The sequence below is a fragment of the Microcaecilia unicolor genome, chromosome 6, assembly GCF_901765095.1.
Source record: "Microcaecilia unicolor chromosome 6, aMicUni1.1, whole genome shotgun sequence".
Classification (NCBI taxonomy): domain Eukaryota; kingdom Metazoa; phylum Chordata; class Amphibia; order Gymnophiona; family Siphonopidae; genus Microcaecilia; species Microcaecilia unicolor.
In genome coordinates this window covers 138,575,986-138,590,223 of record NC_044036.1, presented here as the reverse complement: position 1 = coordinate 138,590,223, position 14,238 = coordinate 138,575,986, and the positions used below count along the sequence as shown (strand labels likewise).

At 41.8% G+C, this 14,238-nt stretch overlaps 1 protein-coding gene across 1 annotated transcript in view; it reads left to right on the top strand.

Annotated features, from left to right (window-relative positions):
• LOC115473126 (solute carrier family 26 member 6-like) overlaps positions 1–8,090 on the top strand; it is a 58,294-nt gene extending 50,204 nt beyond the window's left edge. The window contains exons 20-22 of the mRNA XM_030207803.1: positions 5,577–5,631; positions 5,900–6,036; positions 7,459–8,090. Coding sequence (XP_030063663.1) covers positions 5,577–5,631; positions 5,900–6,036; positions 7,459–7,482 — 216 coding nt within the window. The 3' untranslated portion in view covers positions 7,483–8,090. The remainder of the gene's footprint in view (positions 1–5,576; positions 5,632–5,899; positions 6,037–7,458) is intronic.
• Positions 8,091–14,238: the final 6,148 nt, after the last annotated feature.

Below are 14,238 nucleotides of genomic sequence, written 5' to 3'. Positions count from 1 at the left end.
GCCCCTTTCAATTATGCCCCTCTTTGGGATTCCAGAATCTTGCTACTCTTTGGGATTCCGGAATCTTGCTACTCTTTGGGATTCCAGAATCTTGCTACTCTTTGTCGTTATCCCTTATTTGTCCTGTTTGTCTGTCTTGAATAGATTGTAAGCTCTGTTGAACAGGGACTGTCTCCTACATGTAGCGCGGCATACATCTAGTAGCGCTATAGAAATGATAAGTAGTAGTAGTAGATTTCTGCCCTCTTTTCTGTACAAAGTAGGCTTAAAATAAGCACTACTAGGCCTTCACATATAATGTACCTTTTTATATTTATGCAGATGATATTTCTATTATGTTTCCATTGCTCAGTGATTGGACTACCGTATTGAAAGATATTACTAAATGTGTGAAAGTGATTGATTGGATAATGGTGAATTGACTCAAACTAAACTGTGAGAAAACAAATTTTCTGTGGCTGGGTCAATTTGATTCATCTGTGGTCCCCCAGTTTTCTACTGGAACTAACCTTCAAATTCTGTTCCAAAATTTTGGGGGTGAAAGTAGATAATCTGCTGACTGTTTATGTTCATGTGAAATCACTAATTAGAAAATCTTTTCACATTATGAAGAAATTGAGGGTTGTTCGCAGTTACTTCGAACTAGTTAAGTTTAAATTATTGGTCCAGGCGGCGCTGATCGTGTCCAGACTAGACTACTGTAATGTTATTTATGCCGGTTGCTCAAAGACCCTGATTAAGCGATTGCAGCTTGTTTAGAACATCGCAGCACGATTGATATACTCGGTCCGTAGATTCAAGCCAGCTACTCCACCACTTGAAGATCTGCACTGACTTTCTGTTGATGCTAGGGTACAGTTCAAATTGTGCACTATTATTTTTAAAATTACGTATGGTACAGCACCACTATATTTGGGTGATCTGATTAAATTTTTACATAATATTTCAGTTGGTAAAACGCGCAATCAAATGTTGTTACGTTATCCTTCAGTGATGTAAACTGTGAAGATTATTCCATTCTTCTCTGTCTTACCAAGTTATTTTAGTATGAAACTCATTGCCGATGGAGATCCGTACGTTAACCAATTATCTTGTGTTCTGAAAAGCTTTTAAGACCTTTTTTCTCTAAATATCTAACATCTGTAATGGCATATGTGGTAACATTTATGTTAATTGTGTACATTTGTTAGTTACAACATAACATAATCACTGTAAGTTACATAGAAACAGAGAAAAATGTAGGCAAATAAAGACCAGTCTGTCCATCCATGCCATCTACTCTCCCTATCACTCCCTTAGAAATCCTATGTACTTGTCTCAAGCTCTCTTGAATTCAGATACTGTTTTTGTTTCCACTGCTTCCACCATGAGGCCGTTCCACAAATTCACCACCCTTTCCATGAACAAGTATTTCCTGAAGTTCCTTCTGAGTCTATCCCTTTTCACCTTCATTCTATGCCCCCTCATTCCAGAGCATCCTTTCAGTTGAGACTTGCCTCCTGTGCATTTACGCTGTATAGGTATTTCAATGTCTCTATCACATCTCCCCTCTCCCGCATTTCTTCCAAAGTATACATATTGAGATATCAACATATGCAGGTCTGTCAACATATGCTTTATGACGAAGACCACTGATCATTTTAGTGGCTGACCTCTGGACTGAATCCATCCTGTTCTAAGAGTAATTTGGAACAGAACACCATCCAGCTTATAATCGAAAGTAATCGCTGGCTAATTCCCGACACAAATCTGGATATGGCCAGCGATTTCGCAAAAGCGGCGAAAAGCGTATAATCGAAAGCTACATTTGTGATAGCTTCGCTGCTTTCCCTTCGCCTCACCGGCGAAAGTTCAAAGGGGCGTGTTGGCGGCGAAGCGAAGGCGGGACATGGGCAGGCTTGGGCGTGGCTACCAGATGGCCGGCTTTCGCGGATAATGGAAAAATAAAACCCGGCGATAAGCAGTATTTCGCCGGGTTTACTTGGTCCTTTTATTTTCATGACCAAGCCTCAAAAAGGTGCCCCAACTGACCAGATGACCACCAGAGGGAATGGGGGATGACCTCCCCTTACTCCCCCAGTGGTCGCCAACCCCCTCCCACACTAAAATTATTAAAATACAAACCTTTTTTGCCAGCCTGTATGCCAGTCTCAAATGTCATACCCAGCACCCTGACAGCAGTATGCAGGTTCCTGGAACAGTTGTTGTTGGTTGCAGTGGACTGCAGAAAGGCAGAACCAGGCCCATCCCCCCCTACCTGTTCCACTTGTGGTGGGTAATGTTGAGCTCTCCCAAACCCCCCAAAACCCACTGTACCCATATGTAGGTGCCCTCCTTCAGCCCTTAGGGCTAGGGTAATGGTGCACACTTGTGGGCAGTGGGTTTTGGGGGGATTTGGGGGACTCAGCACACAAGGGAAGGGTGCTATGCACCTGGAAGCTAATTTGGTTGTTTATAAAAGATGTTTGAAGTGCCCCCTAGGGTGCCCGGTTGGTGTCCTGGCATGTGAGGGGGACCATTGCACTACAAATGCTGGCTCCTCCCATGGCCAAATGCCTTGGATTTCGCCGGGTTTGAGATCGCCGGCAGTTTTTTCCATTATCGCGGAAAAACAAAAGTGGCGATCTCAAACCCGGCGAAATCCAAGGCAATTGGCCGGGCCACACCATATTATCGAAAAAAAAGATGGCCGGCCATCTTTTTTGAAAATACGGTTCCGGCCAGCTGTTGCGCCGCCGCCAAAACAGATCGCCGGCGACCTATTTCGCTGGCGACGTTCGATTATTCCCCTCCATGTGTGAGGGTCAAGTGGTGCATATTTTAAGCCTGAATGCATTTATAAAGTATTAAATAGCACATTATTTGCTGTTTTAGGGGTCATTTACACATTGGTGACCACTGACTTCTTAAGGCAAATCCAGTGTGTTAATATGTCTTAAATGAGAAAATAGCATATCTCATTTGTGAATTTTGTCTGTGTTACTAGCCATTTTAGTAGGCGTTATTCAGCTATTGCAAACTTTGATGCAGAGACTGCAGAAATATGCAAATCAGCTCATTACTTTTGTTTGCATTGCAAAATAACATGTGTTAAAACACACAAATGTCAATGTGGAGTCATTATTGCCAGAAACAACACATTTCTTGTGAAAATGACTACACTAACTTAAAATAAATTTTAACGTGCTCTTTCGCTCTGATCTCAGTTGCATGCAATTAACTCAAATTGCTTTCTTGTGTTAACGACTCAGTTTATCACAGCTGTGTTAATGACTCATGTTATCAGCCTCAGAATCTATTATTTGTCCTTCCATGATAGAATTCTTTGTAGCATCCATCCTTTTTCTTGCACATTCACTATTATTTGTCCTTTCGTGATACGATTCTTTGTAGCACCCATCCTTTTTCTTGCACATTCACTATTATTTGTCCTTTTGTGGTAGGATTCTTTGTAGCATCCATCCTTTTCCTTACACATTCACTATTATTTGTCCTTTTGTGGTAGGATTCTTTGTAGCATCCATCCTTTTCCTTACACATTCACTATTATTTGTCCTTTCATGATGGGATTGTTCGTAGCACCCACTCTTTTCCTTGCACATTCACTATTATTTGTCCCTTCCTGATAGGATTCTTTGTAGCACCCATCCTTTTCCTTACACATTCACTATTATTTTTCTTTTCGTGATGGGATTCTTCGTAGCACCCACTCTTTTCCTTGCACATTCACTATTATTTGTCCCTTCCTGATAGGATTCTTTGTTGCACCCATCCTTTTCCTTACACATTCACTATTATTTGTCCTTTCATGATGGGATTCTTCATAGCATCCATTCTTTTCCTTGCACATTCACTATTATTTGTCCTTTCATGATGGGATTCTTCGTAGCACCCATTCTTCACTATTACTTGTCCTTTCATGATAGAATTTTTTGTAACACCTATTCTTTTCCTTGCACATTCACTGGATGCATTGTAACACCTTCTCTTGTTTGTGGATGGTAAAAGTAAGTTGATATCCCAACTGCTAACTAATCAGTTATGAGCTGAATCACTAACACTGACTAAGGATGTCTGTATTTCAAAACCACGCTACTGTGCTTTAATAAGAAAACTGGACCTTAAATACATAATGGTAAACTTAAAGCAAGACAGGGGGATTTTTGGAGCCAAACGTTTCTAAATAAATAAAAAGAATTACCAGCTTAATCAAAAAGTGCTAAACAAATAAAACATCAGATTTGCGGCTGCCTCTATCATAGGGATGAGAATCAGTGAAACTATTCTATTCTAGCCTCTGCACTTGTATTCCACCTGTTCCCAGCAGAGGTCCAAAGTGGATAACAGCAAGAACACCAGAACAGTAATCTGGAAAAATGCAGCTAATTCAAACACAGGATCTGCTACATTTCGCCCATCTAATAATACAGCAAACAAAAGATGTGTACAGGAAAATTACAAAGAATTTTAAAACTTATGAAATAAACAATGTCCTCTATTGATGGCAGAAATCTGAATAGGGACTTTAAGATTCTTAGGCAAATTGTTCCATACCTGAACCACCTAATAACTAAGGGCCCCTTTTAACAAACAGCAGTAAATGGGGCCCTGCGGTGGCATCAGGGCATGGGTTTGCCACACACCGAGGCCCCCTTTTACCGCCGCCAGTAAAAGGCTTTTTTAAAAAACAAAATAAGGAAATGGCCGTGTTGCCACATGGCCATTTCCTGAGGGATCCCTTAGCGCCTCAGGGGCTCTGGAGGTAACCTGATGGAAACCAGGCAGCATACGGCGCTGTCTGATTACTGCCGGACACAGCCCAGTGCTAGAAATTTTTAAAAATATTTTCTCACACCAGAACTGGCATGCGGTGGGAGATGGAAATACTACTGGGCTCTCCCAGAAGCCCAGTGGTGGGGCCAAATCGCCGCATACTAAGCCAGTGTTACACCTACCACCCTTTTGTAAAAGGACCCTTAACAGAAGGGTGTAGTGTTCTTTTTTTAGGATACGACTTTCACAGAAGGAAAATAGAACTGATCACCAGTGTCACTTATGAACTTTGTGCGATTGGTTGACCATCAAAGTAGAGGCAATCACATGAGCTGAACCCTAGAAATGTATGCCCAATATTTATTCTAAAGACATCTACCTTTGGCAAGCAGAAAATGAAACAAAAAACACAGTACCAGGTCAGAACCAGTGAGGGGCTCCACCTTTCACTCTAGCTGCAATGTGGAAAAGGAAGCAAGTGCCAAAAGGTTCTAGGTTAGTGCCAGAAAGTTCTAGGCTAGTGCCAAAAGGTTCTAGGTTGATGACCTGGCAGAAAGTCACTACTGCTATTCTGTCACAATGCAGCTCATCTTTGCCTTTTCATCAGGTACCTGCTGAAGGTTAGGCTACACAATTCTGTGAACCGCATTGATTTAGAATTGAAATGTGGGGTTTATGCATTGTTGGTCTCTGCAACTTTACTGAGGTTCATCTTAAAAGTGGTAATTTCATTTCATGATAGGGCTTCGTTGAAATACAATGTTGTACTGTCTGAATTTATTGCTTGTTTTTTCATGTTTCAGATTTTCAGAGATTTTCGTGAGATTGAAGTGAATGTGTATCTTGTTGGTTGCCATGGTAAGCAGGAAGTATTTTACAACCATCTGGATCTCTGTGAGAGTTAACTGGATAAATCTTTGGAAATTGTTTTTCGGCCATGCATACCAGACGCACGCCAAAAATGAAATTACCGCAAGAGCCACGCAGTAGCCGTGTGATAACTCCATTTTGGCATGCATTGGGCGTGCATAGCCGCTTACACAACTTAGTAAAAGGGCCCCAAAATTTGAGTTTTCAAAAGCATAATTATTTAGTTTTTATAGTAAACAGTCATAAACTCTTGCAGCTTCCATCATTAACCAGCTGGAGAGAGGCAACTTCTTCAGCAAAACCATCACCAAGGATCAGCTCTTTGTGTCTGTCCACGATGCCATCACTTATCTTTCCAAAGAATACAATCAGAAGATAGTGCAAGACACCATGGTGAGTGTTCGTTTGAGACATTACATTTTTGGCCTTGGTACAACACGTATGCCTAGAGGGAACCGGACACATGAGGCCTAGAGCCACCTTCCATTTTCCCTTATGGATTAAATTGTTGCATTACAGATAAGATCAGGTGGTCTTTACCTTTTTGTACTCTAGACCCCCTTTGAAAATCTGGTGAAACCTACAGACCCCTTCTCCGAAAAATGTATTTAAATGCATAAAATAAAATACATATACATCGTATTACAAAGGAAACCAATCAGGCTCACATACAGGTATCAAAATATTAAAAATTTTAAAATGTGTTTACACCCTTGTGGTAAAAGAATGTACTTCACAGAACGAAATGCATTCTGGTTTCTCTTGCTTAGGGTATAACAATTTTAGGCCCAGATGCTCAAAACTCCAGTGCTATTCTGAACAGCGCTGGAAAAATACTACTGGATCAGCGCAGCAAAGGTACTCCCTAATGCTCAACACTAATGAGATGCACATTTATGCACACTCATAGCATTGATCATTAGGTACTTCTACAGGAAGATTGTACCTGGGTATGTGCTCAAGAGCTGTGTGTTAAGCACAGCTCTTGAGCGCATGTCCAGAATGCCAGAGGGGGAGGAGGGAAGGAGGAAGAAGAAGTGCATCCTTGTAAGGAAGCGGGAGGGAGGGAGAGCGGCCAAAGGAGAAAAGGGGAAGATAGAAGGGAAGACAGTGGCAGGGAGAGAAAAGCCAGTCACTCCTCTCTACCCCTGAAAAATCAGTGTATGTATGAGGCTGCTGTCTGGTTTGTATAAGAGCCCAGATGCACTCGTGTGGAAATGATGAAGGCTGGGCCAGGCAAGCAAGTGGCCAATCACTATCGGGCTCATCACTCCCCTGGCTAACTGCTCCCCCTCCTAAAAGTCCAGCATTCAGGTCAACCTCCAGCTAAGACCAAGCTCCTACCCTTCCCTGTCTCCCTATTCTTCTCATGGCTGGTAAAACCTAATGCCAACTCCAAGCTGGCACAGGATTTGCCATGCTACTGTTGCTCTTGTGTTGTCTGCAGTTCTATGAGCATTGGAGCGCATAGCTAATGACCCCTATTTGCATGTATTAACATGCTACTTGCACTGATGGTGAGCGAGCATGTTCTTTCCCACAGTAGGGCCTTGCAGCATACTGAACCACTCAAAGCAATATTTCTAACAAAGTGTCCATACTTTGCAAGCAGTCAGACTTGATACTACAATGCCAATTAAATGTGCCACCCTTGCAGCACTATTACTGGATTCATGTAAATACAGGAAACCTCTATAACAGAGAAAGGATTTGATGGACACTGCTTCAGTACAAATACATGGAGGTTCTGATTTTTCTCTACTCATTAACAGCATTTGGTAATCTTTTCTTTTTTCAATCTCTGACCTTTAATAGGTTCTCTCAGACACGAGGCTCTAATCAAAGGAGGTGGCAGCTATGGGAAATCATTTGGATGAGATGTGACACTCCTATCAAACATTTCAGAATGTTGATGTTGGATCAGCTACTTGGATGTTCCTGATGTCAAAGACTCTTATTTGACAATTATTTTACATTCTAAAAGTGTCTTTAAAACAATGAGGTTGATATTCAGTGGCAATATCTGAATAAATCCCGCTCACTGGGTCTATACCCAGATTTTCAGCAGCGTTATCCAGATAACGCCACTAAAAATCCAGACAGACCCTTTGGTACTATTAAGGGTAATTTTATTAAATGGGTGCCAACATTTCTGTGTCAACATTTATGGTCCAGTTTGAAATGCTATGAGTTTATTCTTCAACTTATTTTTGATATGTTAAGAGTTAGTTCTGATTCATTGATGATGTGCTTTTCATCTTGCACAACAAGGAAGGATTCCCTATGGAAAAATAGTGCTGTCCAAAGGAGTAGGGAATCCAAAATAGGACTCCAGAGGTGGATAGATAAAATTATTTATTGCCAAAGTTTTTGGATTGGTTGTTGTGCCCCCCACACCCCCACCCCCACTCAGGCAGCTGCCATCCCTGCCCCCCCTTTCCTTTCTTCATCTGCTCCTCCCTTGGTCTGCCACTCTCCTGCTTCTGTGTGCCGGGACCTGGGTTATCACGTTAATGCAATCGGGTTAACCTTAACATTGCCCCTCCCTCTTGGTGGCCCTGCACTGTATAATAAACACTGAGCAGAAGATTTCTGCATATTATCTACAACGACACCTAGATCTTTTTCTTGAGTACTGACCTCCAAGGTGGATCCTAGCATGAGGCAACTATGATTCAAATTATTCTTTCCAATGTTTATCACCTTGCATTTGTCCACAATAAATTTCATCTTCCATCTGGATGCCCAGTCTTCCAACTTTCTAAAGTCTTCCTGCAATATTTCACAGTCCGCATGTGTTTTAACAACCTTGAATAATTTTGTGTCATCTGCAAATGTAATCACCTCACTCGTCATTCCGATTTCCATATTATTTAAAAATGGCACCCGGTCAAAAGAACAGAGAAGGCAAAAGTAGAGACTAATAGACGATTCACCACTGGAGACGTGAGTCCAACAGTCTTTATTATATCAGAGATAACGACCCGACACAGGCCGTGTTTCGACGCTAAAAAGCGTCTGCATCAGGGGTCAATAAATACACCAAGTAATGAATGCAAAACGAAAAGTCCTACTTGTATATGTGTTGTCAACTCACTGATCACGTAGCACCAAACAGAATATGCTGGATACAAAGAATTTTAAAACTTATGAAATAAACAACGTCCTCTATTGATGCTCTGATAGTTTGTATCCAGCATATTCTGTTTGGTGCTACGTGATCAGTGAGTTGACAACACATATACAAGTAGGACTCTTCGTTTTGCATTCATTACTGTGTCGGGTCGTTATCTCTGATATAATAAAGACTGTTAGACTCACGTCTCCAGTGGTGAATCGTCTATTAGTCTCTACTTTTGCCTTCTGTGATTCGTCATCGTAGAGAACTTTTCCTGTTCTATATTTTGGACCCGGTCAAAAGAAACCAGACAAAAAAAGCTCCAAACAAAAAAAGGTTCCCGACATAAAAGTCCCTGACAAAATAGACTCCCGACGAAAGGGCCTGATGAAATAGATTTATTTTTGAATGGTACGAATTTGAAGGGTACAAAGAAGTGGAGGAGCCATAAATTACTGAGAAAGTCCATGGCTTGTCACTTGAAAGTCCTGGCACCTGCCTACGGCTTGACTTCACTATCCACATTTGGTATCTAGTGACAATCATAAATCTGTTTTGTTGTGGGTTTTTTGGGGAGGGTTTTTTTGTCATGGTCTGTTTTGGTTTTAGTCTGTTTTGTTGGGTATTTTTTGTCGGGGTTTTTTTTGTATGGTCTATTATGTCAGGGTGCCATTTTAAGTCTAAATTTCAAATTAATCTCACAACTCGCTCCCTCCTTCACCACCCAATGTTTTGTGATGATAACAGTGGGCATCTTCCAGAAAGGCTGCTAACTTTCAACCACCCTCGACATAACACATGAGATCGACTTATTCATGAGTATATAAAGTAGGTGGATTTTGTTTTTTCAGAAAATACTGTCTTTAGTGAACAAATGTACAAGAATAAAATATTTACAGCAATCATCCTATAGAAATAGGGCAGAAAGTCATAGTACAACATATTCACATGGAAGTAAATGTTCAATGGGTTTTAATTGGCAGGAGAAGTTCCAGCCTGCTTAAATCCCACTGAGCCATCCCCAAATATTCAGTGATAACTTAGCCTCTCAGTAAAGTTTGTTCAATATCTCCTCTGACCCCCACAGCATGGTGCAGTTAATGCTAAGGTGGTCTGTGAGTGGAGTTGGTGAGGGGCCAGCAGTTATGCAGTACCAGTGCCTGCATAGCTATCTGAGCGGAAAGTATGAGCAAAACGCAGTTCTATCTTTGGCCACCTGGCTCTGTGGGCCCAGCTGCACAACTTCCGGGTCAATGGGTGACCTGGAGGGGAATAATCGAACGGCGCCGATGAAATACATGGCCGGCAATGTATTTTGGTGGCGCCGTAAACAGCTGGCAAGACCCGTATTTTCGAAAAAGATGGCCGGCCATCTTTTGTTTCAATAATACGGTTCCGGCCAGCCAAATGCATTGGATTTGGCTGGGGTTTGAGATGAACGGCTTTGTTTTTTTAGCGATATTGGAAAGTTATGTCGGCCATCTCAAACCCCGGCCAAATTCAAGGCATTTGGCCATGGGAGGAGCCAGCATTTTTAGTGCACTGACCCCCCTGACATGGCAGGACACCAACCGGGCTCGCTAGGGGTCACTGCGGTGGACTTCAGAAAAGCTCCCACGTGCATAGCTCCCTTACTTTGGGAGCTGAGCCCCCCTCCCCCCCCAAAACCCACTACCCACAAATGTACTGCACCCACTAAAACTGCTCCAGGGACCTGCATACAGCCTCTAAGACTTATTGCTGCTGTATAACTTTGGCACACCAGTTCACACCTGAAGACTAATCTCTCTGAAAAACTCCTTTCTTGAAATAACCATGTTTACTCACAGTTAACTGCAGATCAGAGGTTGTGCCCCACTGGTAAAGAGTCCCCTGGTACTAAGATTAGCAGTAGGTTAGAGCTGGCACACTGGTGTACAATGCCCTCTTTCAGCACCATTCAAGGTAAGAACTACGTTCTCTGACGTGGGTAACACAGGAAAGGGATCTAAAACTGTCTTACAAAAATGGCCACTACCGCATGGACTACAACAGGAAACAAAACAGGGCGCACACTGACCCAGTAAGCAGGGGGAAAAGCAGAACCTACCAACTACCAATGCCTATACCCACCACAATGCATTGCTGATGTGAATCTGCAGTGCAAATAACAGAAAAGGTGCCACACTCATCCCAGAGCCACACCACAAGCAGGCAAAGGCTGTTGGAGGACAGAACACATTCTGCTGTCATGGAGGTGGGTATGGCATTTGAGGCTGGCAAAAAAGTATTTGTAACCTGTTTTTTTATGCTGGGAGGGGGTTGGTGACCACTGGGGGAGTACTGGGGGAGTCATCCCCGATTCCTTCTGGTGGTCATGTGGTCAGTTCAGCCACCTTTTTGAAGTTTGGACCTGAAAAAAAAGGAACCAAGTAAAGGCGGCCAAATGCTCTTCATTGCCGTTTTTTTTTCCCATTATGGGCTAAAGCCAGCCATTTTGTAACCCCGCCCATGCCTGCCCATGTCCCGCCTTCGTGTCGCTGCCAACACACCCCCTTGAACTTTTGCTGGCTCTGCAACGGGAAAGCGGTAATGGTGTCGAAATAGTGGCTTTTGATTATACCGATTTGGCCGCTTTTGTGAGATTGCCGGCCATCTCCCGATTTGTGTCGGAAGATGGCCGGCGATCACTTTCGAAAATGAGCTGGCTGGATATCTAGTGTTGATGCCTGGACATGGCCCTGGAATTGAGTATCCAGGTAAGATTCAGCTGACTGCGGTAAGCAGCTTTAAAAACAGTGACCGCTACAGGCTGAATACTGGGTAAATGGATTTTACATACTGAATGGTTGCATGCTCACAAGTTGGCACATCCTTTTCCACAAACCTCCAGCGCAGGAGACCTTGGATGTTGGAAATTCAGTATTATATGCTTTAGGAGAATCTTCAGCCTTGTATCTACCCCCTCCCCCAATTAACTTTAAGGCCCCTAGGCATCCCACCCTGAGATTTTGATAATTAAACTCAACAGTCATGATTGCCTCAAGACCAACCCTCTCAGAACAACTTTGTAAAAATGTATAATTGAGGGTAATCTTCAGTGGCTGATGGTTCTTTTCAGTTTTTGTGGCTCTCAGGACTATTGGTTTGCTTTGAGACAAATTGCTTTTTGCCCTCCCCCTTCCCCAAAGCGGTCACCCTAGGTGACCGCTTGGTGTTACCTAATACTTAAGCTAGCTCTGTGGAAATATATTTTTGCTTGCTACAACAGTTCTCTGCTCCTTTATTTATCATTCCACATCTCTCTGAAAATCGCTCTTTCTCTCTGGCCTTCAAAGAAGTTGATTCACCTCAGACAAGGAACTTTCTGGACTACCTTCATGCCAGTCTCGAGACGTCTTTCTCCTTGGATTTCCAAGCTTAACGCCTTTCTCTCTGCTTTGTCCAAGAGCACTAACTTTTCAGCTTCTTCTTTCTTCCAACAGGAACCATATCAGTCTGAAACTTTTCCTCTAGAGTTTATAGCCATTTACAACCCACTCATTAAAAACTGCTCAGAGCAGTATACAGATTAAAACAATAAAGTAGAATTCAACAACATCACATTTTTTTAAAAACCTAATATGAACATAAACAAATGTGATAGGAAAAAAAAGTCAACAACCCACTGAACAATGCTATACTACAGAATTTCAATATCGCATTCCCTGAAATACTCAAATCTTAATAGTTTCCTGTGCCCTCTTTTGGCAATGAATTCCAGATGTTTCTGCATTGCCACCTACTGGCAGAAACCACTAACTTCACTCAGCATACTGGAACACTCTCTACACCAAGGAATGTAATTATTCCTCAGAACAAATGTCCCTTACATGCCCCTCTCAGGCAAATGCATGTGCCCCGAAACACATCCTTCACAAAAAAAAAAAAAAATTACAAAACACATGCATGTGTATGTGTGTATAAATCATCAAAGCTTCAAAAGCCATCACAAGGTTTGATTCCCAAGGTCTGAAGAATTGTATTGTTGTAGAATTTGCAGCTGGTTTGTTGGTAGCCCTTCCAGGTTAATCATTTCTAAGTTCTTTGTGAGACTTCCTAGTATGGCTCCCACAGCCCCAATTATTATTCGTACCACCATTGATTTCTTTTTCCATATTCTTCCAGTTTCAGTTTGTAAATCCTGGTACATCAAGATCATTTCCAATTTTTTTTTTCTGGTAGAAATTAGCTGGCAGTAAATGCCAAGACGCCCATAGGAATATAATGGGTGTCTCGGCGTTTACCAACAGCTGATTTCTACCACAAGCTAAAAACACTATCACAGCTTAGTAAAACACCCCCTGAGCTACCTATTGAATCATATTGTTTTCCTAATCAAATTGATTCAAGTACAGATATTATTTTGGGAACTACATCTCTGGTGTCCGTTGTGGTGATTTTCAACAAAGAAATGATGACTGACAGGGAGGGCCTACCAGAGTAATCTGTTTCCCTATGGGAAGGACCTTACAATGAATTGTGAATGTCTTGTTCCCATATGAGCAGGTGGTTACATGGGAGGCAGTTTTTAGAAACAACATGCAAAAAAGAATTGAGACGTCCAAGTTTGGACGTGTCAATTTCTATGACTATTTTAGAAAAGGATCAGCCCCTGCAGAGCCTTTTGTAAAATGTATGCCGGAATGGATGTATGTACACTGGTCATGTATGGCAGGAACATCCATTTTACAAGTATTGATATGTAAAATATGAACAAAGCATCATATATGTAGGTAGGGGATGGGACTTGATATACCACCTTTCTGTGATTGTAATCAAGGTGGTTTACATATTATATGCAGATACTTATTTTGTACCTGGGGCAATGGAGGGTCACAAGGACTTACAGTGGGAATTAAACCCAGATCCCCATGTTCAAAGTCCATAGCACTAACCACTAAGCTACTCCCCAATATCATATACCAATATTGATTTCAGGAGGACAAACCACACTGGGGAAATAAGGGAGTGACCTCCTCTAATCCCTCCAGCAGAGCGCTGCACAAAATGAGCACCTTCCCATAATCTAAGCATCCCAGGGAGCAGCCTTAAACTCTGATGTTGATCTCAGCTGACATAAATGTGCATTCGTATCTTCATTCAGCAAGAATTACACACCCATCTCTTCATGGATATATGGTAAAATTTAACTATCAAAAAATGTTTATTTTATTTTTTTTACTTTTTTAAATTGTGTCAGAATTCTTATGATTTAGCTATTAAGATTCAATACTCGTCTTAAAGATGTATTATTGCCGGGGGTGTTTTTGACAGAACCAGTCCTGGCCTTTATGCACCCTTATACAGATGCCTCCTGATCAGTATTTCTGTTAAGTAAATGACTCATGAAATAAAAAATAAATAAATAAATTTAAAAAAATCCTTTATGATAAGGATCAATTTTACCTAGATAATTCATTAAGATGGGCCCCAGTACCTGAAATAGAGGATCTAAG